Below are 27784 nucleotides of genomic sequence, written 5' to 3'. Positions count from 1 at the left end.
GACAGCCGCCACATTTTCACCTATTTTCAACACTCCTAACTTTATGGCAGTCTTTTTCCCCAGGAGTGGTTCACCATTACCTCTAATCACAATAAATTCAGCCTCTTCAGTCCTGTCACCCATCTTGATTTCGCATCTGAATGCACCTTTAACCGTGAGTGCCTGTGCTGAGGAATATGCATATAAATTCCTCTGCTCTTTGGGTACATATGAGTGACATTTTATATTTTCAGCTTTTAGCTTTTCCCATATGTTTTCTCCCATCACATTACTTGTAGCTCCAGAGTCAACTAACATTTTCAACTCTATTCCCCCAACAGAAAAGGTAAGTTTCTCAGGTACATCATCATCATTTACAGTAAATGCATAATCATCTTGTTCAACAGCATTCACGTTTTGTTTCTTTTGTCTTTTGGTACGACACATTTTTGAAAAGTGGTCCTTACCATTACACTTGTGACATGTTTGTCCTCGTGCTGGGCATTTGGGATCTTTGCCCATGTGGTCAGTATAACCACACCTGTAACATTGTCTGTCTGTTTTATTGTCATCTCTCATTTTTCCTTTTGGTCTGTTGTTCTTCTCTTTCTTTGCTGTAAAAATCCGGCTGACCGTGTCCTCTCCTTTCTTTTCCCCGGCGACGCTCATCGCCGCCATCTGCTCCTCCACCCGTTCGCAGTGTGAAGCCACCTCCAACGTGCGAGTTAGGGTTAAGCCTGGACCCTCCTCAAGCAGCTTTCTCCGTACATATTCAGAAGTGCATTTACTCAGGATAGCGTCCCGTATCTGGTTATCATTGTCACCTTGAAAGTCACAGTCTTTTGCAGCTCGCCTTAAACGTGTACAAAATTGTTGCACAGTCTCACCTGGTGTTTGGGACAATTTGTGGAAAGTTTGGCGTGCGTATGCTGCATTCACTTGAGGAACAAAATAAGTGTTGAGTGCAGTCACCGCAGCGGTGTAATCCTTTGCCTCTCCCGTCTGTGGTAGAGTGGAGAAGACGTCCTGCACGTCTTGTCCGGCCAAGTGCAGTAGAAGAGCGCGTCTCCGCTGTCTGATTGCGTCTGTAGCATTATCCGTCAAAATAAGACCTTTCCCATCAGCAAACAACTCGAAGGATGTTAACCACCGCATCCATCTCGGTCCGAGCGTAGCTGGATCAGTGTAGCAGGCGAACGGTTGAATACCCGACTTTTCCATGTTAGCCCACAAGTTTTTCGCTAACACCGTGCCGCCGCTGGGTCTACTTCTCACAAAAACAAATCCAGGTCCGTGTCATCCTCGTCGCCATTGTTGTGTGCCCACCTTATTACTAAATTAGGCAGAGCACTCTGAATTGAATCAGGACATAAAGCACGGTCTTTATCTTGCTTTATTGAATACTGTCCATCTAACAACTAGCCACTTAACGGGGCCTCCTTCGGACAACAACATCCGGTTCAAAGGTCATCACATTAAGACATAGCCATATCAATACATGACACTAACAACAGCTGATCAAGCTTAAACGTGCTGCTATTGTTTAGCGCGACATCGGCTGGTTTCCTCTTTCTGGCGCAAAGTGGGCGATAAACAAACAAGAGAGACGATCAGCTGATCATTGATCAGTTTCATGATTGAAGTAGAACCGGGAGAGGGAAGGGAGAGAATGAAAGAAGAAGAGGCAGCTGTGCAGCAAAGACACAGAATAACTCCAGCTTTGTTACCTTTTCATTGTAGCTGAATTACGGGACAAACTGTTCCTTTTCACCTCAATAAGAAACGCGCAATATTTTCTCTGAATACCAGACGGGACGGTTGGCAACTCTAATAACTTATGAACAAAATAAAGTTCAACATTAACTTCATAGCACCCACCCAGCTGTATAGAAACTCCGTCATGCGAGCTAGTACGCAGTACGGAAAAAGTCAGAATAACGAAAATAAACTCCACCTAAACTTGGTTTATATCTGACCCAGATAGACTGCAGGTCATAACTTCTTACCTGAAGTTCAGTTCACACTTGGACCGGCGGCCGCCTCGGGTCTCTTTTCCTTCTGTGTCCCCTTTCCCTCATCCACCTGCTGCCTCCACCACTTGCTAATGTTACTGAATCTGTGGAAGCTCCGTGATAGCCACCACACGAAGTAACGAGTAACGACCCTATCTAAATCCCAGTAACGACTAACGCGTTCCTGATTTTGGCATAATAACTAGTTACCGTGCTCGTTACCACAATAATAACGTAGTTACTGTAACGCGTTACTTAATAACGCGTTAGTCCCAACACTGGTTATAACCAATGTTCCCTCTAATTTTTCATGTGTCTGAGCAAACACACAAACTCCCTGAGCGATCCCTTGGACCACTGTGAGCGACATTAAACATGTGCACTGTGGTCACGCCAGCATCGAATCCATCCAAGTTACATGGTTTATTAAAATAATCAAATTACAGCATTTACATTTATGTTAGACTACTTTTAATTAACTGCTTTAGCCCACTTACAATGAAAATTTAAAAAAAAACAACAAATCTTGTTCATGACCTGTGTAGTATGTTAACACTATTGGAAGTAAAAATAACTCCAACTTTGAAAACACACTTTCATTTTTTTTTTTTTTATAAAGCTCTGACTTGTATTAAGAGTCTGTGGTCTGGGAGAGAGTCCTGTAACTCTCTGTCTGCAAAATACAGTAAATAATGACCAATGCTGGGCAATTAATTATATAGTCACTTCTTCAAAAAAGTTACTGAGCTTTGCAACAAAGTTTTTTGCAGCTATTTACCTAAAAATGCAGCCAAGGTGTTTTTTTAGATATTTAGAATTTTGAAAACACAACTTTCTTCTTCTTCTTCTTTTTTTTATAAAGCTCTGACTTGTATTATGAGTCTGTGGTCTGGGAGAGAGTCCTGTAAATCTCTGTCTGCAAAATACAGTATATAAAGACCAATGTCGGGCAATTAATTATATAGTTACTTCTTCAAAAAAGTAACTCAGTTATGCAAACAACAAAGTTTTTTGCAGCTATTTTTTTTAAATGCAGCCAAGGGTTTTTAAAAATAAACATTTCAAGCTATTTACAGAACAATCAGCTGTTCTGCATCAAATCTGATGCCACACAAATTATTTGTGCCACTCCAAAAAATAATTTCTGTCCACTATGAGATAAAGGAGAACAACAGCCTGATACCTGCAGGCCTGACAACAGGAGATGTATCACTCCTGTAACACCTGTAACATTCAGCAGTTGCCTCATTGTTCTGACACACACAACAAAACTATTGACTACACTACACACTAACTACACAAGACAACACACTAACTTTAGCCTCCAAACACGCTAAACGTCGCAAATCTCTCACATCTCAAAACACCGCCGTCAAACTTCCCCCCTTCCTGAACAACTAAATACCATGTTTCTATATCATTTTTTGATTGGTCGACATGGTACATTTTCCCACCAATAGGAAAGAGTAGGGGGTTTTTTTTGGTTTTGTTTTTGCTCACAAGCGGAGAGTGCCTTTGAGCGCTTTCTCTATAGTATATATAAACAACAATAGTATTCAGGGGAAAAAAACAAATATTGCATATTTTTTTATCATAACTCTGGTTTTACGTGGCCTATCAACACAATTTAAAAACTGGTATAAAGTCCACACTTTTTCCATCAATTGTTCCGTCTGTCCTGCTCACATCTCCAATGGTTGTGCACGTTGTCATTAACTTGGCTTCACTCCACATCAGCCACGCCGCTCTGCTAGCTAAAACACCGGTGTCGGCACATAAGGACGCTGTCATAGCCTGTCAACGACGTTGATTAGCTGCTTATATGCGAATGTGAATCGCATCATTGGCTGGAGCAGCCAGTCACCGGTCACTTACTGACTCACACTGGAAAACAGAATGAATTGTTAAAGTATTTATTTTAATTTCAATTCAGGTTAGATTTTTTTTGTGCGCAGAGACCATGCCAGCAATGCGCGATTGCACATGCGCACAGCTTAGAGGGAACATTGGCTATAGCGCGTTTTCATGTGGTAAATAAGGCATGTGCTGCCATAGTGTAGTCATTTTATTCAGCCACACGATAGCGTATTTAATGATGGTTAGAGATGCTGAATGTCTCTGCTTGTAGTATGACGTTACCACTGTGTCTAATCTGAGTTCTCTAAGTTTGAACCTAGTAATGTAATATTTATTGGTTTATATATTATGTCATGGACATTATATGGATAGATGGATGTGTAACTTTATCTTACTTTATATTTTGAGTTTATATTAGTTGAACCAGTGTTGCTGTAATATATTTGGTCAAATGGCAACTTATTATTTACTACAGACTATTGGCAACATTGAGCATTGAAGTGACGATAAACCAGCTGACTGTGACAGTTCAGCAAAGTGGAAGCCTCTTGTCCTCCTTCCTGTGTTCTGACCGACACACCATCTTGTTAGCTGCTGAACCTACATTACCCCTCACCTATTACTCCTCAATAAACACAGAGGAGAACAACCATTCACATCTATGAGCAATTCAGAGTAATCTGTAAACCTAACCTCCCTAACTGCAAGTCTTTGGACTGTGGTAGGAAGCCAGATTATCTGGACAGAACCCGTGCAGACACGGGGAGAACATGCAAATCCAGATGGTGGATTTGAACACAAGACTTTCTTGCTTCTTGGAAATGGTGCTAACCACCATGCCACTGTGCCATGTTTCACGGTTTTAGATAAGTGACAGCCTGGAATGGGCATTAAACAGCACTGGTTAAACAGTCTCGGCAGTCTCTGCACTTTGCATTTTGGATGAGGAGAGCACAGCTTTCTCCTCCATCATCTCCACTTCCTACTGAGGCAGCATCAAAGTGTGCTGAGCAGCTGTGTCTCCATCTGGTTTGACAGCTTCAAGGCCTCAGAGAGGAAATCACTGCAGAGAAGATCATCAGGACTTCTCTTCCATCCATCCAGGATGTCGAGCACAGATGCTGTCTCAGCAGAGTCCATAACATCATCAGAGACTCCACCCACCCCCACCATGCACTGTGCTACCTGCTGCTTTATTTATTTTTATATTTGATGACGAGTAAATGCACTGGAATTTCATTCTGATGTGCACTAACTGTTCCGAATGACAACAAACTGGCGATTCTATTTTATTCTATTCTATAATCATAAATACATGAAATAACTAAATGAAAGAAGAAAGTTGCTACATTTCTGCAAGTCAGTACTTTCTTTGAATAACAACATGAATTATAATTTCGTTCAATGTATAGAAAAAGTTCCTGTTTCAGACATTTGTTAACAAATAAACAAACTAATCTCTTTCATAACTCTTTACAATAAAGAGATAAAGAGACATTTAATAGGAACACAAACACACATATAACAAATAAATAACAAATAACAAATCCAAACCTTTGCTTTAATGTCCTTCAGGTTCTTTTCAGCTTTCTCTCTCCTCCCTTGTTCCTCCAGGAGTTTCCTCCTTGAAGTTATTGGCCACTGAGAGATGGCAGACAAACAAAGTACAAATACTTGTTACTGTACTTCAGTAGAATTTTCAGGTATCTGTACTTTACTTGAGTATTTATTTTTCTGAGAACTTTTTAAGTTTACTTTAGTTATTGCGCATTGGATATTCATCACTTTGAGCCTCACATGCACATGACTTTGTCACACAAAACGGGCTCATTGTTACTTTTGGTTTAACAAAACTGAGTTATTATTTCAGGTCACTTCAAACATCAAATTGCTTTGAGCATAAGCGCTAACATATGAAAGGCAATGCTGTTTGTTTATTAATCACACAGAGATTTTGCATAAAATGAGATGAAATAGATACCAGAGGCAAAACTGAGTATCATAGTCAGGAGTTACTTTTTGTCTATATTGCGGTACTTCAGCATCGAGCCAGGTAATTTCATTTCTGTCAGCTCAACAAACATCAGCAAACAAAACATATTTGTGTGCACCAAAAAAGTAGTTTCTGTTCATCTGGATGTTTTCAGTGGGAGAAACGTTTCATGACTCAACCAAGTGACTTCTTCAGTCTCAGCTGACTGCAGGTTTCCAGCTTCATAAAGTTACTACATGAGCATGAAACCACAAACAGAACTATTTCTTACCGAAGACGATTAGAAATCCTAACATCCATGTCCGCAGGAAAATTAGTCTCCACGTTACAGTGTCCTTCACTTCCATTACATTCACGTTTCCTCACTTCTAATATGAAGGAATCCAGTCAGTGAGATGATGTGAGGAAAAAACAAAAGGTCTCCCAACGAGTGTGGCATCTCTTCCTGGAGTCTCTGCTTTTTTCTTTCTTTGCTCTCACTAGTTAACTAACATAAACTAATGTAAGTCTATCAACCGTAACCAACCACATGTCGTCAAGTACTGACAGAAGATGGCGCTAAACATGTTTTTAAAACTTTAAGCATTTTATTCTTAAATCCAGCTTCACAGTTACATCTGTAATGGCCTGGTAATGGTAATGGCCTGTATTTATATAGCTCTTTACTAGTTCTTAAGGACCCCAAAGCACTTTACATATCCAGTCATCCACCCATTCACACACACATTCACACACATCTGTGTCCGTGTTTGAGGGCTCATTGTGTAAATTAGCCTTTATGTGCACAGCTTTCATGTCCTCTTAAAGGTCCAGCTGCTGTAAGTCTGACCCTCTACAACGGAGCCAACAGAAAATAGAGGTTTTTTAAATGTTCTTTTTTTTGTCTGCTCGTCATTAGGATGGAGATTTGTGTCAGTCTGTGGGATTGTACTCTTAAGGATTATATTGTTAAATGGTAATTATGTAAAGGTGGATTTCTGGTTTTGTTATCTAGTAACACAAAAGTAATGTAACACATAGTGTAATTAATTACTCACTCCAGGTAATAAATAATGTAACTTCTACAGCATGAGAGAACACCGGTTAAAGCCACAATCAATAAATCTGCTTATATGACATAAAAACACAAATAATTTTTCATGCTGGGTTTGTATTTTTAAATCAATATGTTTCTTTTATTTATGAGCACACCTATTGTCTTTGTTGGTGATGTGTGTTTTCATCAGGAAAGGTTTGATTATATAAAATCATTTAAACAGTATAGCAACATTTTTACCAAAGAGAGACTGTGGTGACATTACTGAAATAGTAATCTAACAATGATAATGTGAAACACATTATTTCTGCTTCATCTTGTCATAAAATAAATATATTGTTAGTGCTTATTTAGTGCTTATTGTTACTTGTTTTAAATATAGTCTAAAAGGGCCGTCTCTGAGTAGAGTCTGAGCCAAGAATACTGACAGGAAACTGCATGCTTTTGCAGAGCACAGGAGGTGCAGACAGAAAGTGAAACTAAGCAGAGTTTTCATCGAAACTTGGTGTGTGTGACATGCAGCGGAAATATACATATAACCATGCTGGCTTCTAAAGCTTTCAGACCACTTTGACCACTCTGAGTCCAGTCTTTTTCTGCCGCCAAAAGAATTCAAAAGAACTGTATTTAATAATCTCTTTAAAATCAAAAGAGGATTCTTTCTACTCAACCTTAGTAAATGTCCAAAATACAGTTAGTGTCTGTGTGGTAACTCTGTGCAGTTGTTTTTTTTCTTTTCTTCTTTTTTCTGTTGATTATTATTTCAGGTGAAATCCTGATTAGTATTAATCTAATACTAAGAAATGAAATTTCATATCATTTCATTTCATTTCTGAAAACAATTAATATCTTGATATTTAACTTATTCATGTTTATCTACTCACGCATGAAGTCTGCTTCTTAGTGTTGATAGAAGAGCTGCTGGTATTGAGTTGCGCTCCCTCTCTCTTCCTCAGAGGAACTTCAGGATCTCCTGAGTCAGTCTGATCCTTTGTCCCTCTGTTGTTCTCTTTTTGAAATTAAAATTAAATAAGAAGGAAATGCCCAAACTTGGATTAAAATATTAAACCTCTCATCAGAGTCTCAACGAAAACATTGATTCATAGTACCAATAAAGAATAATTAATCAGTCACTTACTCATGTGTTTCCTCTTTCTACGTACAAGAACAACAACTGAAAAAATTAACAGGAGGATGCAAAGAGCCAAACTAACAGCCAAACCGATGATGACAGAGGAAGAACTGGGCTCAGTTCTCAAAATCTCAAAGAAATCCTCTGAAATCGTACAAAAGAACAAAGTTTGAATAAATTTGGACTTCAGATGTTCAAAAAGTGTTTCTATCATAAATGCAATAATATAATTTGAACCTGGAACATGTATGTGTGTCTCTCTGCTCTGGTTGGTGTTCCTCTGTTGGACTCTGCAGGTGATGTTGTTGCTGTGTCTCTTCTCCACAGTCACTCTGCTGCTGACAGTATAGAGGTCATCAGGACCTCTGAGGGTCTCTGTAGGTCCAGCAGAGAGGAGGTTTCCCTCACCGTCCAACCACAGCAGCTCAGGCTCTGGATACCAGCCTGCAGACTCACACTGTAACACCACTCCTCCTCTGTTTTTGTCAATCCCTGATAAACTGATGACAGGTGAGGTGGTAGCATCTGATGCTGAGCAAAAGAAAAAATGAAATTTAAAAATCAAGGGGCATTAATGATATTATAAGATTCAAAAATATATGTGTGTACCTGTAAAGCTAATAGAGTTATGAATTTCTAAGTTTGGTCACTTACAAAGAAATGAACTGTCTCAAATTTTTATGTCAAGCCTTAATTTTAAACAAGGACAAAAGACCATCAACCAAAACCCCAGAAAAAAGATGTTACAGGATCAATTTCTTCCAATTCAACCTCTCCATCACCATGAACAAGAACAAAGAGCTCTCAAATGATCCCAGGGACAAGACTATACAATCAAGACCATCAACATGAAGCTACTTACCAACAACTAGCTTGACTAAAGCTTCTTTTTCCAAATCTGGAATATAGCATCTGTATGTCCCTGTATCAGTAAATTTCACTTTGGAGATTTTCAGTGAAATATTTCCATACTTGAGTTCATCAACAAACAATGACGTCCTTCCTTTGAAAGAAGGATTTTTTAATTTTTCGAGTTCCTGACTGCCACGTGAAACGTAGACAAATCTAGGGTCAAGTAAAGATCTTGTCCACTCCAGTGTCTTTGTAGAAATATCGGATGCAGGTTCCAGATGACATGGCAAAATTACATCATCACCAGCTCTTGCCACCAGTGCCTGAGATGGACCAATCAACTGAGGCTGACCTGAAAACAAGTAATCATAATTCTTAAATAAGAAATGGCCAGAAGGGATTGTTTTTAGTATTATCTCACAATATTTTTTTAAATTACTGAACCTAAAGGTGTGATGTGGAGACTCGATGCATGTAAACTGTAAACTTTTATGTTCACCCCAAGTTGTTATTACCCTTTAAGAGACAATTCACCTCAAACTGTCATGTATTTATGTCTACACTAAATTGGTGCTAGCAGAGGCCAACAGCATCACATGGCCTCTACCAGTGGATCATGGAGGATGAGTGAAGAGCATGAATGGATTCTAAATATCACAATCACTATGAATTTGTAATGGGCTAAAATTGTTTCAGCAATTCCCTGCAAGATGTATCTGTGCAGTCAGCTATGTCTCTAACAAGCATCTTCTCTGATTCTAAAACTGTTAAGATTATTGTTGGTGTCAGAGTACAGTGTATGTTGATGTATAATACTGTATACCTATCCTATTCAAATACCTCTGCTGACAGAAACTGAAAAGCTGTTCTGTATCCTGCCAGTGTGACTTATTAAACATGGATCTTAATGAAGGCATGTTTCAAGCACAAATATAAATAATTAAAATGTGTGCTTCAAATATGACAAAAAACAACAACAATATTTATTTATGCATGAATTACCATTACAGACATCCTTTAGGAGAATGATGAAGATCAGAACACTGAAAGCTTTGAGCAGTGGTTGAGGAAACAGTCCATTCTGCTGATGAGCCATCCTGCAGCTCTGAAAACAGACAGATAACTTTAACACAATAGAAACCACTGCTGACTGGAAAATTCTGTTTTGTGTTTCAGTAACATACGTTGTACAATTAGGACTAAATGAATTCCTGGGCAGAATTCTTCTAGTCAAGTCATCTAACTTGCATATCTACATAAATCATGATTTATTTATTTATTTTTTTGTAGCAGTACTTCACAGAGTGTAGATCATCCTATCTATACTGCCTTATGCAATTACAGTACTGTTACCTATTGTAAAGTTACAGATACATCTGGTTTATAGATTCACTTTTTTGACCTACATGAAAGCTTCAGAACAACTCACACTTGGACTATATTCTTCAAACCAAGTTTGACTCTAACGGTTTTAACAGTTTTTTAGACAGAAGCTACATGCCCCATTAATAACAACATTAAATTTAGAAGACAACACACCTGTTGACTGTCCTCTCTCTCTGCAACTCACTGAATTACTGTGAAAAACAAGTACAAATGATCAGTGATAGTTTCACTTTCACTGTCCTTGTGTAAGTGAACTTTGAGGCTGTTACTAAGTAACACATACATTTCATAAACACTGCAGGAGCAATAAAAAAACACTTTTAGTGAGGACTGTTTCTTTGTTATCTTATAAAGCTCATAAAGAGTTTGTGGTTGTTTGCTGTATTTTTGCTACAGGGAGCAGATTTTCTGATAAATCTCTTATAATCTTATAGAAATGTGAAAGTAAGAGTTAAACTGTAAAAAACAAAATAAAAGAAAGAAAGCTCGGACAGTGTTGTCCATTTGGTTTACCCCAGTACAGATTACTCAGAGAAAATCAAAAAAACAAAAAAACAGTTAGTGGAAGTAATGTACTGTGGAGGTGTGGTCCCTGGCTCAGCTGCAGGGGAGGCGTGGGTCACGTCTATAAACGCTTCACAGTGATAAAAACATATCAGTGTGTCGGGTCAAATTTTATATGTACCATGGTTCATTGTACCATGTGTCCACATTTGCTGGGTATGAGCTTGAAAAAGCTTTTACTTTTGTTAATTTATTTATTTATTTATTTTGCCTAACACTCAAAAATAAATATTGAACAGAAAACAATCCTGTAGAGAACTGCCAAATGATTACAGTTTTTTCTGATTGCTTAAGCACATTTTTTGTAACTATTGGCTATTTTTGCAAAATTCTACACACAAATAAGAAAACCTGTCACCCAATTATCAAAACATTGTAGTTCTCTTGCAAAAGCGAACACAGCTAGATTAACTCTTCACACCTTCGTAAAAATGGTGTTTTCGTATCAAACAGTACACACAAGCCATCATCTACTAAGCACACAATGCGCCAACTGCACACTCATGGTATGAATACAAAACACAACTGGCTTTTGCTTTCTCTGTGCACAAGCTAGGCCATGTCAGTTTGAGCTCATACTTTTGTCATAGGTCTGTAAACATGGACGGATCCAAACTTCAAGTACTGGTGTTTATTTACACACATCAAAACAAACACGAGTGTTTATTTCCAAGTGTAACATATGTGTTAAATACTTTTGAATTTCACCCAAAACACTTCTTTTTTTTAAATTACAGTTTTTTCTGAATGCTTAAACCCTAACTGTGATTCTTATAGCACAATTCCTAAAACTATTAATACTTATAGCAAAACCACTCACTGAGTTTGCAAATCTAAAAGCACAAACACTGCTTTGCACTCAGTTTGCAATTTTGTAACACACACTTTGCAAAACTGTAGGCACAATTCACTGCACAACACTCTTTTTGCAGAACTTTAAACACAACTCACTGCTTACACTCAATTACCAAATTTCCAACACACTCCTAGCAAAATTATACACATGTATGGCTATCATTAACACTATTTTGCCAACTGTCTGGCACACTTTCACTTGTGAAAACTTTTTTAGATAATTAGTTCACTTTGCAATCAGCCTAAGCACTATAATACAGGTAAGCTCTGTGTGTGGAGTACAATGGAGGGAGCAGGAAGAGTGAGAAGTAGAGGAGGCCGAGGAAGAGGACGTGGAGGTGAAGAAGTAGGATGAAGAGGACGACAAGGACAAGGAGGAGCAAGAGGAGGATGAGAAGGGGGGAGAGGAGGACGAGGAGGGGGGAGAGGAAGGGTAAGAAGAGTAAGAAATAGAATTGCTGATGACATCAGAGCTACAATAGTGGACCATGTAATCAACCGTGGAATGACCCTGAGGGAAGCTGGCCAACGGGTTCAGCCTAACTCGAGCCACTACTCTGTAGCAAGCATCATAAGGACATTTTGAAATGAGAATCGGTTAGTACAGTCACTTTGCACTAAGATTTATAGCACAACAATACCATAGATGTAAAAATACTGAAATTGTTACTTTACAGAATTGCTAGACGACCAGATGCTGGGGGCAGAGGAAGCATGTTCACTGCAGAACAAGAAACCCATATAGTCAATATGGCGATTGCAAATAATCCTATACTTGGAAATAAACACTTATGTTTGTTTTGATGTGTGTGAATAATAGTACTTGAAGTTAACTGACATAGCCTACCTTGTGCACAGAGAAAGCAAAAGCCAGATGTGTTTTTTATTCATACCATCAGTGTGCAGTTAGCGCATTGTGTGCTTAGTAGATGATGGCTTGTGTGTACTGTTTGATACGAAAACACCATTTTTACGAAGGTGTGAAGAGTTAATCTAGCTGTGTTCGTTTTTGCAAGAGAACTACAATGTTTTGATAATTGGGTGACAGGTTTTCTTATTTGTGTGTAGAGTTTTGCAAAAATAGCCAATAGTTACAAAAAATGTGCTTAAGCAATCAGAAAAAACTGTAAATATGTAATTTTGCTTCTCAATCTCCTACCTGTGTGATCTGAGTCTGTGTGCGTTCCTGTGTGTGTGTGCGCTGCGTGGTGACGTAGGCGCGCGCATGTGTGCCCGGTCACAGCTCCTTTCAGCATGGCCGGAGGTAAGTCACTGCCACGTTGCTCTCTGCTAATTAAAGGTTGTTCAGAGCCCAAGCTGCAATGTGAATACAGCCGAACTGCCGCGTTTTTGTTTGTCATTAAGAGACTCATTTGGGATAAGTTTTGTGGAGGGCGGAGTTCGCTAATATACGCTTTTGATGAGTTTTAGCCAAGAACGCAGCTGAAATGCTAGCATGCTAAGTTAGCCTGATCGCTAGCGGCTTGTGAGCGTATTCGCTGCAGTTTTTTTAACAGCGTGCACTCTTTCTTCCTTTGTCAGGAGAGGTGTACTGGCAGTCGCGTGACACACACAGAACAGACCCTTATTTCTGTGTTGCAGATGTGCAGTAAAGAGCCAAAGACCCAGTACTGTCTCCTGCCTCTTACTTTCACGCCAGAACACAACGCAAAGACGGGCGTAACACATGAACGGGTTACATTGGTGCCGTGACCCTTTGGATTCATCAAGCATCGACGTCATCTCGATCACCGTGGGGAGCTCTTCGCAATTGCCTTTGTTCCAAGTTGGTTGCTTTTCCTAACTTGTGTGGGACTGTTTGAATGAGCTTGGACATTTAATCTGCTCGATTCTCATCCTGAATAACATTAAGTGTTAGTTACGAATACTGTGTTTGCTTTTGTACAGTTGCACTATTTTGAATCTTGTTTCTTGTTATTGTGCTTTATTCAACATTATGGAGTCAGCATCTGGTTCAGAGGCAACTGGTGTTTCTGATGGGGAGGTTTCCTCTAATGTTGGTTTGGGGCGAGGGTGGTTTCTTGGGGATGGGGTTCAGACACCTAAAGTTGGTGTGTCATTTGCTCCCAAGTTTTGTTCCACTCGTCTCCAGGTTCCCCCCTGTGACATTCAGACCCCGCAGACAGCTGCCAATGCTGAGTTGAGTACACTCATCTCAGATTTGGCCAATCAGATTGGTCAGTCCATTGTAGCCCAGCTGCAAGGTGATAAGGGGACCAGTATGCCTACTGAAACCTCTAAGGCTGAGCAGGGACCCCCTGAGCTAAATTTGTCTGGGGTGAAACTTGTCTTGCAATCAGACGTCAAGGAGCCACCAGTTTTCAGGGGTGACGGCAGTGATAAATTCTCCATTCATGAATGGGTTGAAATGATGGATATGTACTTTGTAAAACGCAACACACCAACAGATCAGCGATCACGTGACATATTGGCTAGGTTGATGGGGAAGGCTAAGGATGTAGTGAGGGTCACCCTACGTCACAACCCCTCAATTGACCATGTCCAGGTTCCTGAATTGATATTCGACATTCTGAAACAACACTTTAGTGTATTGACTTACTCTTCTATGCCTATGGCTGACTTCTATAACACCAAACCATTACAACATGAGGGAGTGATGGAATATTGGATAAGGCTAAACAATGCTATTGACGTTGCTGACGAGTGCTTGCGTAGGCAGGGGCGTAATTTTGAGGATCCGGGGCGTGAGGTCTCGATGATGTTCATCAAATATTGCCCTGACCCCATCCTCTTGAACAGGCTCAGCATCAAAGCAGCTGAGGAGTGGACAACCACTGAGGTTCAAGAACGCATTGATAGCTTCCAGCGTGAACTCAGGGCACGCAGTCAGGGCAGTTTCCACACCTCGCAGAGGAAAGAGCTTAGCCACAACTGCTTTATTGTGCCTCAAGAAGCGATGGCATCACAGCCTGTGCAGGCCAGTGTCGCCTTGCAGTCTCAGCCTACAGCACCAGCCTCAAACCTCGCTTGTCAGCTTTCGCCCACAGCAGCTTGCTTCACTCCTGTTCTAGCTGATGTTTCGACAACCTGTCCTTCTGGGACAGCAGTGTCTTCTTGTCCGGTGCCTACGCCTACTCCTCAGTTCCAACAGTCACCAACATACCCTGTGACCACTCAGTCTAGTCAGCAGTCAGTTGGTTGCAAGCTTGGTTCGACTAACACCCAAGCTTTTGATGTGACTGGCATGCGTGCTTTGATCAGCCTCCTGGATCGCGTGATTGCATGTCAGAATGTGCAGACTGCAGCCCCTGCATCTGCACCTTCGCAGCGTTTTACCCGCGGGCCCTTTCTTAAGAAGAGTTGTCAGGTCTGTGGCAACACTGGTCATTCCACTCACATGCACTGCAGGAGAGAGAATCTCTGTCTTGCATGCTTTGCTCCTGGTCATTGGAAAAAGGACTGTCACAGTCGCCATGAGGGACGGGAGGCTGGCGCTGTCGCGAGGCAGAGTTGGCCTTCGGAAAACTGAATCACCCACACTTGGAGAGGGGCAGTGTGGGGAATGAACCTAATACCCTCAATCATGATGAATCGGATCTTGAATTTCTTTATGTCAACACCTGTTCAACAATGCCAGAGGGATACCGTGTCGTGGTTCAGGGACCAGCAGTAGTGCCTACATTTAGTGAATTGTTCTACACCCAAGTTGCAGTGAATGACAAGGTTAACTTGAGGGGCATGATGGATTCCGGGTCCATGGCTTGCACTATGAGTGAAGAGGCCGAGAAGTCACTAAGAGAGGCTGGAGCTCTTGTGAGTGGACCGCAGTCGGCCAAACATATTGTGCTGGTTGGCTGTGGTGGGAAGCAGACCCACCCAAAGTGCGTTTATGACTTGACACTTACTGTCCATGGTGTGAAATGCATTGTGCCAGTTTTGGTAGTGTCGGGCCAGCGTGATGAGCTCATCATTGGCTCCAATGTCCTCAAGTACCTGATGCGAGTTATGAAACATTCAGATGACTATTGGAAGCTTGTGTCTGTGGGGAGCAAGCACTCGCTTCTTGACTATGAGCACTTCTTGGACATGATGTCGTGCACCACCAGATGGAGGGGTGAGGAGGTTCCTGACAAAATTGGCACTGTGAAACTGTCTCGTGCTGTGACACTACTTCCACAGTGTGAGCATCTGGTATGGGGCAGGCTGCCCAGCAATGTGCCAGTCTCTCCAGGCAGCACGATTATCGTGGAACCTTGCACCTCTGGGTCTGGGCCGAGAGACATTCTTGTTGGCCGGGTGATCACATCCATGTGGGGTGATCGGTGGGTGCCATTGAAGATGACCAATCTCTCCTCAAAACCACTAACCTTGAAACGCAACTCGAGGGTTGCTGTTGTTTCATCTTGCCTTGCGGTGGAGGACCTTGATTTCCAGCAGGACTCCTGCAAGATGGCGAGTATGGCCCAGGTACCAGTCAGTGGGCCAGCCGCTACTGACGCAGACTTGAATGACAGGTTGTGCTCCCTAGGTTTGGGTGATCTTGACATTGACTCATGCCATGCCAGCTTACATTCAAAGAGAGAGCTTGTTGAGCTAATTGAGCAGTATGAGGACATCTTCTCTAGACACCCGCTTGACTGTGGCGAAGCTAAACGCTTTGTACATCGGATCCACCTGACTGATGAACGCCCATTCCGCATGCCTTACAGAAGAGTACCCCCTGCTCATTACCAACAACTAAGGCAGGTACTCACTGACATGGAGGAGAAAGGGATTATTCGCAAATCCATCAGCGAATATGCATCCCCCCTCGTCATGGTCTGGAAGAAGGATGGTGGATTGCGGATTTGTACGGACTTCAGGTGGTTGAATGCGCGAACTCTTAAGGATGCACACCCACTCCCTCACCAAGCAGATTGCCTTGCCGCGCTTGGGGGCAATGCCTTCTTCAGCACGATGGACTTAACCTCTGGGTTTTACAACATTCCAATGTGTGAGGAGGATAAGAAGTACACCGCTTTCACAACGCCTGTTGGCCTGTACGAATACAACCGGATGCCACAGGGGCTCTGCAATAGCCCAGCTTCATTTATGCGCATGATGCTGAACATCTTTGGTGACCTCAACTTCACCAGTCTGCTCTGCTACTTGGATGACCTCCTGGTCTTTGCTCCCACTGAAGAGGTAGCCCTGTGCCGGCTCCGAGCTGTTTTTCAAAGGTTGAGAGACAACAATCTCAAGCTGAGTCCAAAGAAGTGTCATCTGCTGCAGAAGTCAGTCAGGTTTCTTGGTCATGTCATCGACCAGACCGGAGTCGCTGTGGACCCAGCTAAGGTGGAAGTAATTTCCAAGATGCCAAAGGAGGCTCTAATGGAGAAGAATGCACTCCTTCTGTGAAAAGGATTAAGTCCTTTCTAGGAATGGTCTTCTTCTATCAGTGCTTCATTCCTGGTTGCTCAGCCATTGCCAAGCCTCTGTTTGCTCTGACGGCTGGCCAGAAGCGGAAGGGACGGACTAGTCAGGCTGGAAGGGGTGCTGGCATGTTCAGGAGGTTGACTGCTGCAGATTGGAGCCCTGCATGTGACAAGGCCTTTCATAAACTGAAGGACGACCTCCTTAACTGTGTCGTGTTGGCTCATCCTGACTTTTCAAGACCATTCATTTTGTCTGTGGATGCTTCTCTGGATGGACTGGGAGCGGTTTTATCACAATTGCCTGTCGACGGGGATAAGGCACGCCCTATTGCTTTCGCGAGCAAAGCGCTAAGCAGGTCACAGCAGAGATACCCAGCCCATCGCCTTGAGTTCATGGCCCTGAAGTGGAGCATCTCTGAAAAGTTCAGCCATTGGTTGAAGGGGCACAAGTTCACAGTGTGGACTGACAACAACCCGCTCGTTCATATATTGACCAAGCCCAAGCTGGACGCTTATGAACAAAGGTGGGTGGCCAAACTGTCATCCTACAACTTTGATTTGAGGTACATCCCAGGTCAAAAGAATGTTGTAGCAGATGCACTCAGTCGTGACCCCTTCACCCATTCTATTGGTGGGCGCTTGCTTCAGGAGCCCTACGCGCACTTGGTGCGGAATGCAGAAGGTGCGGCGGCTCATGAGGTGCAAGACGTTTTCAGGTTTGGTGTCCAAAATTTTCAGATTGCCCAACAACCTGTTCCAGCTCTGACCTCAGAAGATTCCTACAGTTCGTCGGAAGTCACGGCTACCTTGGTTCACCATGATTACTGGGAAACCGCTGTGGAGAATAGAGCTGCCTCCCTTCTCCACCTTGTTCAGCAGTTACAACCAGTTGGCAATGATGTACTGCCATCACTTACCTTACATGAGCTGGAGGACCACCAACTTCAAGATCCTATCATCTCCGCTGTCCTGCCACTCGTAGCCCGCAGAAGGCGCCCTTCCAGGCGTGAGAGACATGATATGGATTCCAGGGCACTGGCCTTATTGAAGCACTGGGAGAGGCTCAAGGTTTGGGATGGTATTCTCTACAGGGAGGCGAGAGACCCTGTGAGCAAGACAAAGAGACTCCAGTTGGTGTTGCCAGTGAATTTACGGGCGCAGGCCTTGAAAGGTGTCCACGATTTGGCAGGGCACCAGGGTCAAGTTCGGACCCTCCACCTAGCAAGGCAGCGTTTTTTCTGGCCCAATATGGAGAGGGATGTGAAGGAGCATGTTCGGTGCTGTGGAAGGTGCATACTTGCCAAGACTCCAGAACCTGCAGCACGAGCCCCATTAGAGAGCATTAAGACCTCTGCTCCCATGGAGCTCATCTGCATTGACTTTTGGTCAGCAGAGGACAAAAAGAAGCGCTCTGTTGATGTGCTTGTGGCGACTGACCACTTCACGAAAATGGCCTTTGCTTTCCCGTGCAAGAATCAGACTGCCAAGCAGGTTGCCAGAAAGTTATGGGACTGTGTTTTTTGTGTATATGGTTTCCCTGAGCGTATTCACTCAGACCAAGGTCCCAGCTTTGAAAGTGAATTATTTTCTGAGCTTCTGCAGATTTCGGGCGTTGCCAAGTCTCACACTACTGCTTATCACCCTATGGGCAATGGTGGCACGGAGCGGTTCAACCGCACACTTGGCAACATGCTGCGAGCTCTCCCTCTCAGAGCCAAACAGGAATGGCCGCAGCAGATTCAGACATTGACCTTTGCTTACAATGCAACTGTTCATGAGACTACTGGATATCCCCCATTCTACTTGATGTTCGGCCGTGTCCCACGACTACCGGTCGACGTTATGTTCAAGTCTGTTTTGCATGATCCTATTGTGGTGGACTTTAACAGCTACTCCAAGCTTCTTCTGTCATACTTGTCTGAGGCTGCCAAGATCGCCCAGGGGCACACCAGTAATGAGCAGGAGCATCAGGCTCGTCAATACAATAAGAAAATCAAAGGTGTGTCTCTGAATGTTGGGGATCGCGTCCTGCTTGCCAATAAAGGCGAGCGGGGCAAGAAGAAACTTGCAGACAAGTGGGAGCCTCAGGTTTATACTGTTGTGGAGAGGCATCCCAGGACCCACATTTACAGGATCAGTGACTCTTCAGGCCAGAGTAAGGTTGTACACAGAAACCTTCTGTTGGACGTGAGCTTCCTTCCTGTTCAGGATTCATTGGGAAGTCAGTCCCTGGACGTTTTCTCCAGTGAAGGGGATCTCAGTGCTTGTGGGGATCTGGAGGACTCTGGCAGTCTAGAGACAGAGTCTACTGCAGCAAGGACTTCCTTGTGGGTCCTTTCGGATTTGAGCCATGGGGTGGATGTGGATTCTGTGGCAGGAGAGCGTGCCTCACAGTCCACGGATCGTCAGCACGGTTCATGTGACGGTGCGGATGTGGACAATGCCTTACCTGACTCTCAGACTTGCACAACGCACACTTCAGCAAGCCCTTCTGGTCAGGCCCAGCACTTTGCTCTTCCTACTCCGGTTGACTGTTCCGCTTCCTTTGATTTGACACAGTCTGGCACAGTTTCTGCACCAGGTGCCTGTCATGGGGACGCTGTTGTTCCGCAGACTGTTCCTGTTTCTGGCTCAGACATGAATCAGACCTCTGGTCAGCCGTATACTGGGCAGCCATCCAACTTGCCAAGACATGACCCTGACCATGCCAATGTTCGAGGCAGAGTGGTTACAAGAGCAGGTCGGGTGGTAAAGTCAGTCAACAGGCTGATAGAAAACATGGTCCAGAAGCCTATTGCATGGGGCCTGTTACCGCCACGGGAGGCTCGGCCTCTGACATAGACTGTTTTTTGGTCATCCCATTGCGTATTATGAATGTGTTGTATTTACTTGAGGCATCATGACACCCGCCCTGTGTGTCTTTAATGGGACCACGTTTGATGAGGTGTAGGCTGCACCTTTGTGTTCTGAAAGGGTTGGAGGCCTGATCAACCTATCCAACTTCTTTTAATCCATTTACGGATAGTTTTTTAACTGAACTATGGGATAAGATCCTTGGGTTGCCTGGTCCGGAGGTGATGGTAGTTCAGCATTGTTGTGCCTCTTGGTATTGCAGTACCATTCAGATGTGTAGTGATTTTGGTGAAATTCAGGGGGGGTGAATGTAACATATGTGTTAAATACTTTTGAATTTCACCCAAAACACTTCTTTTTTTTAAATTAAATATGTAATTTTGCTTCTCAATCTCCTACCTGTGTGATCTGAGTCTGTGTGCGTTCCTGTGTGTGTGTGCGCTGCGTGGTGACGTAGGCGCGCGCATGTGTGCCCGGTCACAGCTCCTTTCAGCATGGCCGGAGGTAAGTCACTGCCACGTTGCTCTCTGCTAATTAAAGGTTGTTCAGAGCCCAAGCTGCAATGTGAATACAGCCGAACTGCCGCGTTTTTGTTTGTCATTAAGAGACTCATTTGGGATAAGTTTTGTGGAGGGCGGAGTTCGCTAATATACGCTTTTGATGAGTTTTAGCCAAGAACGCAGCTGAAATGCTAGCATGCTAAGTTAGCCTGATCGCTAGCGGCTTGTGAGCGTATTCGCTGCAGTTTTTTTAACAGCGTGCACGCTTTCTTCCTTTGTCAGGAGAGGTGTACTGGCAGTCACGTGACACACACAGAACAGACCCTTATTTCTGTGTTGCAGGTATGGAGATGTTCTTATGTTTTGGAGATGCAGTCTTTCATTCATTGTTTTTATAAGTACAGTGTTGTATTGCCTGTTAGATGGCGGTTATTAATATAATTGTACTGAAGTATAATGTTTGAATTATAAGTACCAGAATATTGGGTCCTGGTTATTGAATTGTATTTATCTGACTGTTTATTTGTTTTTGAATTATTTTGTTTATTGTTCTTATAAGTTGTTTTTAATGATTTTTCAGTGACATATTATTTATTTTGTGCTTTTTATTTTTGAGAGCTTAAGTCAATGTTTTAAAACAATTTGTTGTATTTGATTTATTATATTGTAGTGTTAATGAAGCTGCGGGCACAGCTCCTTTCAGCATGGCCGGAGGAGAGGTGTACTGGCAGTCGCGTGACACACACAGAACAGACCCTTATTTCTGTGTTGCAGATGTGCAGTAAAGAGCCAAAGACCCAGTACTGTCTCCTGCCTCTTACTTTCACGCCAGAACACAACGCAAAGACGGGCGTAACACATGAACGGGTTACACAAGTATAGGATTATTTGCAATCGCCATGTTGACTATATGGGTTTCTTGGTCTGCAGTGAACATGCGTCCTCTGCCCCCAGCATCTGGTCATCTAGCAATTCTGTAAAGTAACAATTTCAGTATTTTTACATCTATGGTATTGTTGTGTTTCTCATTAGCATATGGCAGTGCTACAAATCTTAGTGCAAAGTGACTGTACTAACTGATTCTCATTTCAAAATGTCCTTATGATGCTTGCTACAGAGTAGCGGCTCGAGTTAGGCTGAACCCGTCGGCCAGCTTCCCTCAGGGTCATTCCACGGTTGATTACATGGTCCACTATTGTAGCTCTGATGTCATCAGCAATTCTATTTCTTACTCTTCTAACCCTTCCTCTCCCCCCTCCTCGTCCTCTCCCCCCTCCTCGTCCTCTCCCCCCTCCTCGTCCTCCTCTTGTTCCTCCTTGTCCTTGTCGTCCTCTTCATCCTACTTCTTCACCTCCACGTCCTCTTCCTCGGCCTCCTCTACTTCTCACTCTTCCTGCTCCCTCAATTGTACTCCACACACAGAGCTTACCTGTATTATAGTGCTTGGGCTGATTGCAAAGTGAACTAATTATCTAAAAAAGTTTTTACATGTGACAGTGTGCCAGACAGTTGGCAAAATAGTGTAAATAATAGCCATAAATGTGTATAGTTTTGCTAGGAGTGTGTTGATCATTTGGAAATTGAGTGTAAAGCAGTGAGTTGTGTTTACAGTTCTGCAAAAAGAGTGCTGTGCAGTGGATTGTAGCTACAGGTTTGCAAAGTGTGTGTTACAAAATGGCAAACTGAGTGCAAAGCAGTGTTTGTGCTTTTAGTTTTGCAAACTCAGTGAGTGGTTTTGCTATAAGTATTAATAGTTTTAGAAATTGTGCTATAAGAATCACAGTTAGTGTTTAAGCATTCAGAAAAAACTGTAAAATGCTTTATTTTAGGATTATGCAGTTCTGTTATTCCAACTTACAGTTTTTCTCAAATGCTAAAACACAAAAGCCAGTCCTCTAAACCAAATGACCAGTTATCTAAACACATTTACTAAATCTAGCCATCATTTACCAATATCATAAACACATGTCACATGAAGACACAATTGAGAGAACACAATCCTCCTTTGTCATAAATCTAAACACATCTTTCCTTGCTAAAACACAAGTTGCAAAAGAACTCTGCTCATATTCTCAAATGAAAGCTCATGTGATGCAACTTGCTTGCCACAGTCAGCAATATTTGACCACAATGAACACACCTGGCGTCATTCATTACACACAACGACTCAAAATTGAAGACACCTGTTGCTAATGCTATGACCACATGTATAAAAGCTAGTTCAGAGTGCACAGTATGCTGAAGGTTCCACCCACACTCACTCACTCACTCACTCACTCACTCAGGATGAAGGCAGAGTCAGGGGAAGAGGAATTTGATGCAGAGGAAGGAGAAGAGCTGGCCCTGGAAGAAGAGGAGCAGGCCAACGAGGAAGAGGAGTTCAAATGAGAGGAGGAAGAGGAGGAGGCCAACATGGGAGAGGAGAAGGTCCAGGAGGGAGAGCAAGACAACCTCGCACCATCATTACGGATGAGATGCGAGCAACAGTCATTGACCATGTCATTGTCCATGGCATGACAATGGCTGAAGCAGGACTAAGAGTCCGTCCAAACCTGAGTAGGTTCACCGTGGCCACCATTATCAGGGCATTCAGACAACACAACAGGTATTGTACTCTATTGCTTTCTTTGTCACAATACAGTTTTACAAACCTGTGAAAGTAGTCTATTGGTTTCAAATCAGTTGTGACTGTATTGTAACACATGTCAATTGACAACACATGTTTCTTTCTGTAGAGTTGAAAGAATGCCACATAGAGGTGGGAGGGTTGCCATATTTACAGCGGCACAAACCCTCATTGTGGATATGGTTCGTCGGAACAACCTCATCAGACTCCGGGAGATCAGAGACAAAGTCATTGCCGATAATGTCAACTTTATGCGCAACACAAAGACCTACGTTACGAGTATGTGCAAGTAAGTATACATCCATGTTCACAGTACAGTTAGTGGACATGCCAGGATATTACAGTTGGACACGATGGCCAGGATTAATGAGTACCTCTTCCTGGATGAGGCTGGCTTCAACCTGCAGAAACGAAGGCAAAGAGGCCATAACATCATTGGCCAAAGAGCCATCACTGAGGTCCCTGGCCAATGGAGGGGGGGGGGTAATATTACCCTTTGTGTGCACAAGAGAGAACCTCCTAAGGGCATCCCAGCGGAGGCCTTCCAAGGATGGATTCGCCATTCCAAGGCGTTTTCCCCGCGGTGCCTGGCAAGAGACAATATAGCCTGCGATGTGGATGAGGTGATGTGGCCTGATGCAGCTCAGCGACATGATGCCGCACAGTGATTGTGGTGTGAATAACTTAAATAAAAAAACTTCACACCCTAATCATGTTTTCAGGAGTACTGTTGTGTGCAATAGATTCTGTTTTTGCATTGAGGTGTGTTACAGTAGTGTATGTACATGCAGGATTTTCTATAGATTTATACTCTTCATATGAAACTCACAAATCTAAATGCCTAATCCTCTGCAGAGATCTACGACGATCCGTTACTGTATGGTTTCTAAAAATATCCATTGGCAGTTATGAAACACAACCTTCTCACAAATTGAGCATTGTGTTTTCAACTGTTTTGCTGTAGTGTGTAATGATGTGTATAGTGTTTACATTTTTGGAAGCTTCGAGCGGCTCTTTTGGTGTGAAAGTTTGAGTTTTGCAGTGGGAAGGTGTGGTTTTGTTTATGTACCTTTAGAAAAGGGTGTTGTGTTTAGACATTGGGGAACATGGTGGAAACATTTGAAGTGTTTTAGCATTTGAGAAAAACTGTAATGTAGCTGAGTTGGACCAACTTGGACTAATTGATGAATTACAGGTTTTTTTTTTTCCTGAATTGCTAAAACATTTCCTAAAATCTCATCTCTTAGTCTCAAAACACTAAACACAAAGTGTAAAATTAAAGCTACACTCACATAACCTTTAACTTGTCTTGCAAAACCAAATTTGACCCAAAACTATTAACTTTACTCAAAATCAACCACTAGTCCCAAAAACCACACAAAAGCAGCCAATGTGCAAACACCACTGTGTTAAGGTCACAGGGGCACTGGAGCATATCCTAGCTATTACAGGGTGAGAGGCAGCGTACACCCTGGATAGGTTACCAGTCTATTGCAGGGCTAACACAGAGATACAGACAACCATTCACATCTACGGGCAATTTGGAATTACCAATTAGCCTAACCCCACTACCAGCTTGTCTTTGAACTGAGGGAGGAAGCCGGGGAGAATCCAGAGAGAACCCACGCAAACTTGAGTAAGAAAAATTTGAAAAAAATTTTAGAAGGATTTTGATTAATCTGTTAACATCTTGTGTGTCTAATTTTTAGGTGAAGCTACTCTTGTGACTCCTAACAGGCTCCAACACTTTCTGTCATGAATCGCTGTCCGGCAGGCAGGAGTTGGTCCCAAAATGCAGGCACTCAGGCACGAGGTTTAAACACAAAGAACTCAGCTTTATTTGCTGGCAGGAGAGAGTCATACAAAAGCAAACTAAACTAAACTCGCAGTGAGACAACAGGGAGAGCCACAAAGCATGAGGGACAACACGACACTGGCTCAGAGAAACACAAGGTTTAAATACACTGGGAAGTAACGAGGGGAATGAGACACAGAAGGAGGGCACAACTGGGAGAAATCAGGACTGACGAGACAAGGAAAGCAGGACACATTCACATAAGACACGGACCTTCAAAGTAAAAAAGGAAGTATGACACAGAGACGCGAACTTGACAAGGTGGAGACAGAAACTAAGAAACACAGAGACATAAACCATAAGGCAGAGGACTCTAAGAACTGAAAGACACAGAGGGGAAACCCAAACATGCAGACACACTTACACAGAACAGAGGGGACTATTGTGTATTGTGTTGTACATTTCATTGTTTGTCTTTAACGCTACCTGTTCTAACCTGTCTTCCCAATATTATGTTTGTGTAATGTATGTATAGTTGGAAGGGGTCCAATTTCGCTGCAGGCAACTGCAAGTGACAAACATAGGCTTCATCATTATCACAGAATGTGACAATGATTTGTCATTTAGACTTTTTTTTTTTAGAATATATATATTTTTTCAAAAGGTTTAACCATGCAGCATCAATTCAAGTTAATCTCTACAAAATCTAATTCAGCATAAAGAAAATAAAATGTTTACTAATCGTGAAATATCATATGAGCATAAAAGTCACACACACACACACACAAAGACGTATCCTCTCCCAAACACACACATACATCACATATTTAAAGCTTGGATATTCCAATTTCAAATGGATACATATTTCATGTGTTCAGTTGTTTTTATCTTTTGTTGGTGACATTTTCAGTTTTTGTGCAGTTTGCATTATAAATGTGCTCATTGATGAATCAGATGTTGATTTAATTTGTTCCACACACACATCCATACAAATCACTCTTGCGGCTCACTGGTGGTCACATGGCTCCATAATATAAGTGGCAAAAAGACAAGAACTTTGCATTAGCTTACAATGGCAAAATGGTTGAATCTATTGGAAAAGTAAAAATCATTACTTTTCTTCAAAGTGAAATGGTGACGTTACAGAATGAATGGTTTTATACTACAAGATTATTACAAGAGAGATTAAAAAAATGTGGTTTCAATGGAAGTGAATTTTTGTGTGGAGAGGCACAACACAAAAAATAATAATGCGAACAAATCAATTTTGTTTCTTTTCTTTGACATGTCCAAGAATCTAATCACCCCCAATGCCCCATCCTCATCCTTTTTATTAGATGGAAAAGTAGTTTTTTTGTGAGTTTTTTCAATACATAATTGATCATTCAAATGTTTAAACTGGCATTCAAAGGCTTAAAAGCCTGAAAATAATTTAATGTTTGATCATTTTAAAAAGTGTTCAATTTGATTAAGTGATTTATGAAAAAGGCAGATTTTGCACGTGTAGATTTTGGTACACAGAGGTGTTGAAATACTGCCAAAATACATCAGCAGAGTGTGGATGGCATGTAAGAGTAAAAGACACTGGATTAAAAAAAATGGACTAAAAAGAAGATTTCCAACAAAATCCATGTCACAAGCTATAACACAGCCAACATGATCACAATGTTTTTTATTAAAAGGTCCTTAGGAGGGCATGTGGGTTTTAACAGTGGAGTCAATAACATTCACACCCCTGTGGTTCACTCACAACAGTAAGATTCCTGATATTGTGCTAATGCCTTACTATCACACTCCCACAACTGATCGTGGATGACATGCCACCTTCAGTATAACCGGTTTTGTTTGTTTTTTCCAGCATGAACCACAAGTCTTTGAGCTAGTGCTCCCTTTCCTTGAGCTGCTACTATATTTTCCTTTGAAAGTAGAAAAGTGATCTCTCTAGCTTTGACAAAGTGCAGAACAAACATGATGACTGTAAAGCTTAAAATCAACCAAACACCTCCAGACTTTCAAGATTTTTTCTGAGGAGGAAACTGACTCTGCCCTCAAACAGTTGAAAAGTTAACTGAGGATTGTCACAGTTCAACACAGACAGGTGCAAACTCAGTTTAATCTATGTAAATCCAGAAAATGTGCTTCATCTTCAGTTGTTTCAGACAGCTGGGCTCCAGAGTTTGTATCAAACAGTCATTTTCAAAGAAGAAACCGAAACAATTCATGTGAGTTGACTCCACTCACTCTGTAAACAGCAGACCAATCAGCAGCAGTCTGTGGGTATGTGGCTGTCTTTACAGAAAGAAAATCTGAGAAACCTGCTGCTGTAGTCAGCTCTGTGTTTTATCTCTATTTGGCAAATACGTTAAAGAAAAGCACAAAGACTCAGCCAAGACTGGAGGTGACCCATCAAACACTCACCAGGAACACAGATCAGCTTAGACTATGATCTTTTATTTGAAAATTAACTTGCTCAGTATCAGTGTAACTTAAGCACATGACTAAAACTGAAAGCTCAGAGTTTCTTTTAAGTCACCTTGATGAGACAAAGTCCTGCTTTGAGTGCAGGTCTCTGCACGACTCCAAGAACAGTTCTTTACAAACATAAACACAGCTTTTCTCACACTTTGCTGCTACATTTGGAGCTTTGTGGGAGCTTTTAACAACTGACAGACATGTGTCATCTTGTATGTGCTCACAGTTTGACAGCAAAACAACAGTCTGACTTTATTCAGAGTTTATTCAGGAAGATGTTGAAAAAAAACAATTTGTTTTGCTATAAGGTTCTTTCTTGTTTGTTCTCTGACTAAAAACTAAAGAAAAGCAAAACAAACAAAAAAGAAATCACATAAACAAATAAAGGCAAAGGCTTACCACAGAAAAAGACCCAGACTCCGACACTGATCCGAACTGTCAAAGTGAAACGAGTTGCTGGAGCGGAGCAGGAAACA

At 42.1% G+C, this 27784-nt stretch overlaps 1 protein-coding gene across 1 annotated transcript in view; it reads right to left on the bottom strand.

The window, feature by feature from the left end:
• Nucleotides 1-9957, bottom strand: part of LOC102787242 (uncharacterized) — a 49233-nt gene extending 39276 nt beyond the window's left edge. The window contains exons 1-6 of the mRNA XM_087832909.1: nt 9864-9957; nt 8872-9213; nt 8247-8540; nt 8016-8153; nt 7762-7886; nt 5403-5489 (exon numbers count right to left, since the gene is read on the bottom strand). Of these exons, the coding sequence (XP_087689035.1) occupies nt 5403-5489; nt 7762-7886; nt 8016-8153; nt 8247-8540; nt 8872-9213; nt 9864-9957 (1080 nt within the window). The remainder of the gene's footprint in view (nt 1-5402; nt 5490-7761; nt 7887-8015; nt 8154-8246; nt 8541-8871; nt 9214-9863) is intronic.
• Between the last annotated feature and the right edge of the window lie 17827 nt (nt 9958-27784).

This window comes from Neolamprologus brichardi, chromosome 3, assembly GCF_056152115.1.
Source record: "Neolamprologus brichardi isolate AB-2024 chromosome 3, ASM5615211v1, whole genome shotgun sequence".
Taxonomy (NCBI): Eukaryota; Metazoa; Chordata; class Actinopteri; order Cichliformes; family Cichlidae; genus Neolamprologus; species Neolamprologus brichardi.
Note: the sequence above shows the minus strand (reverse complement) of the source record. Positions and strands in the feature narration are given on the sequence as shown.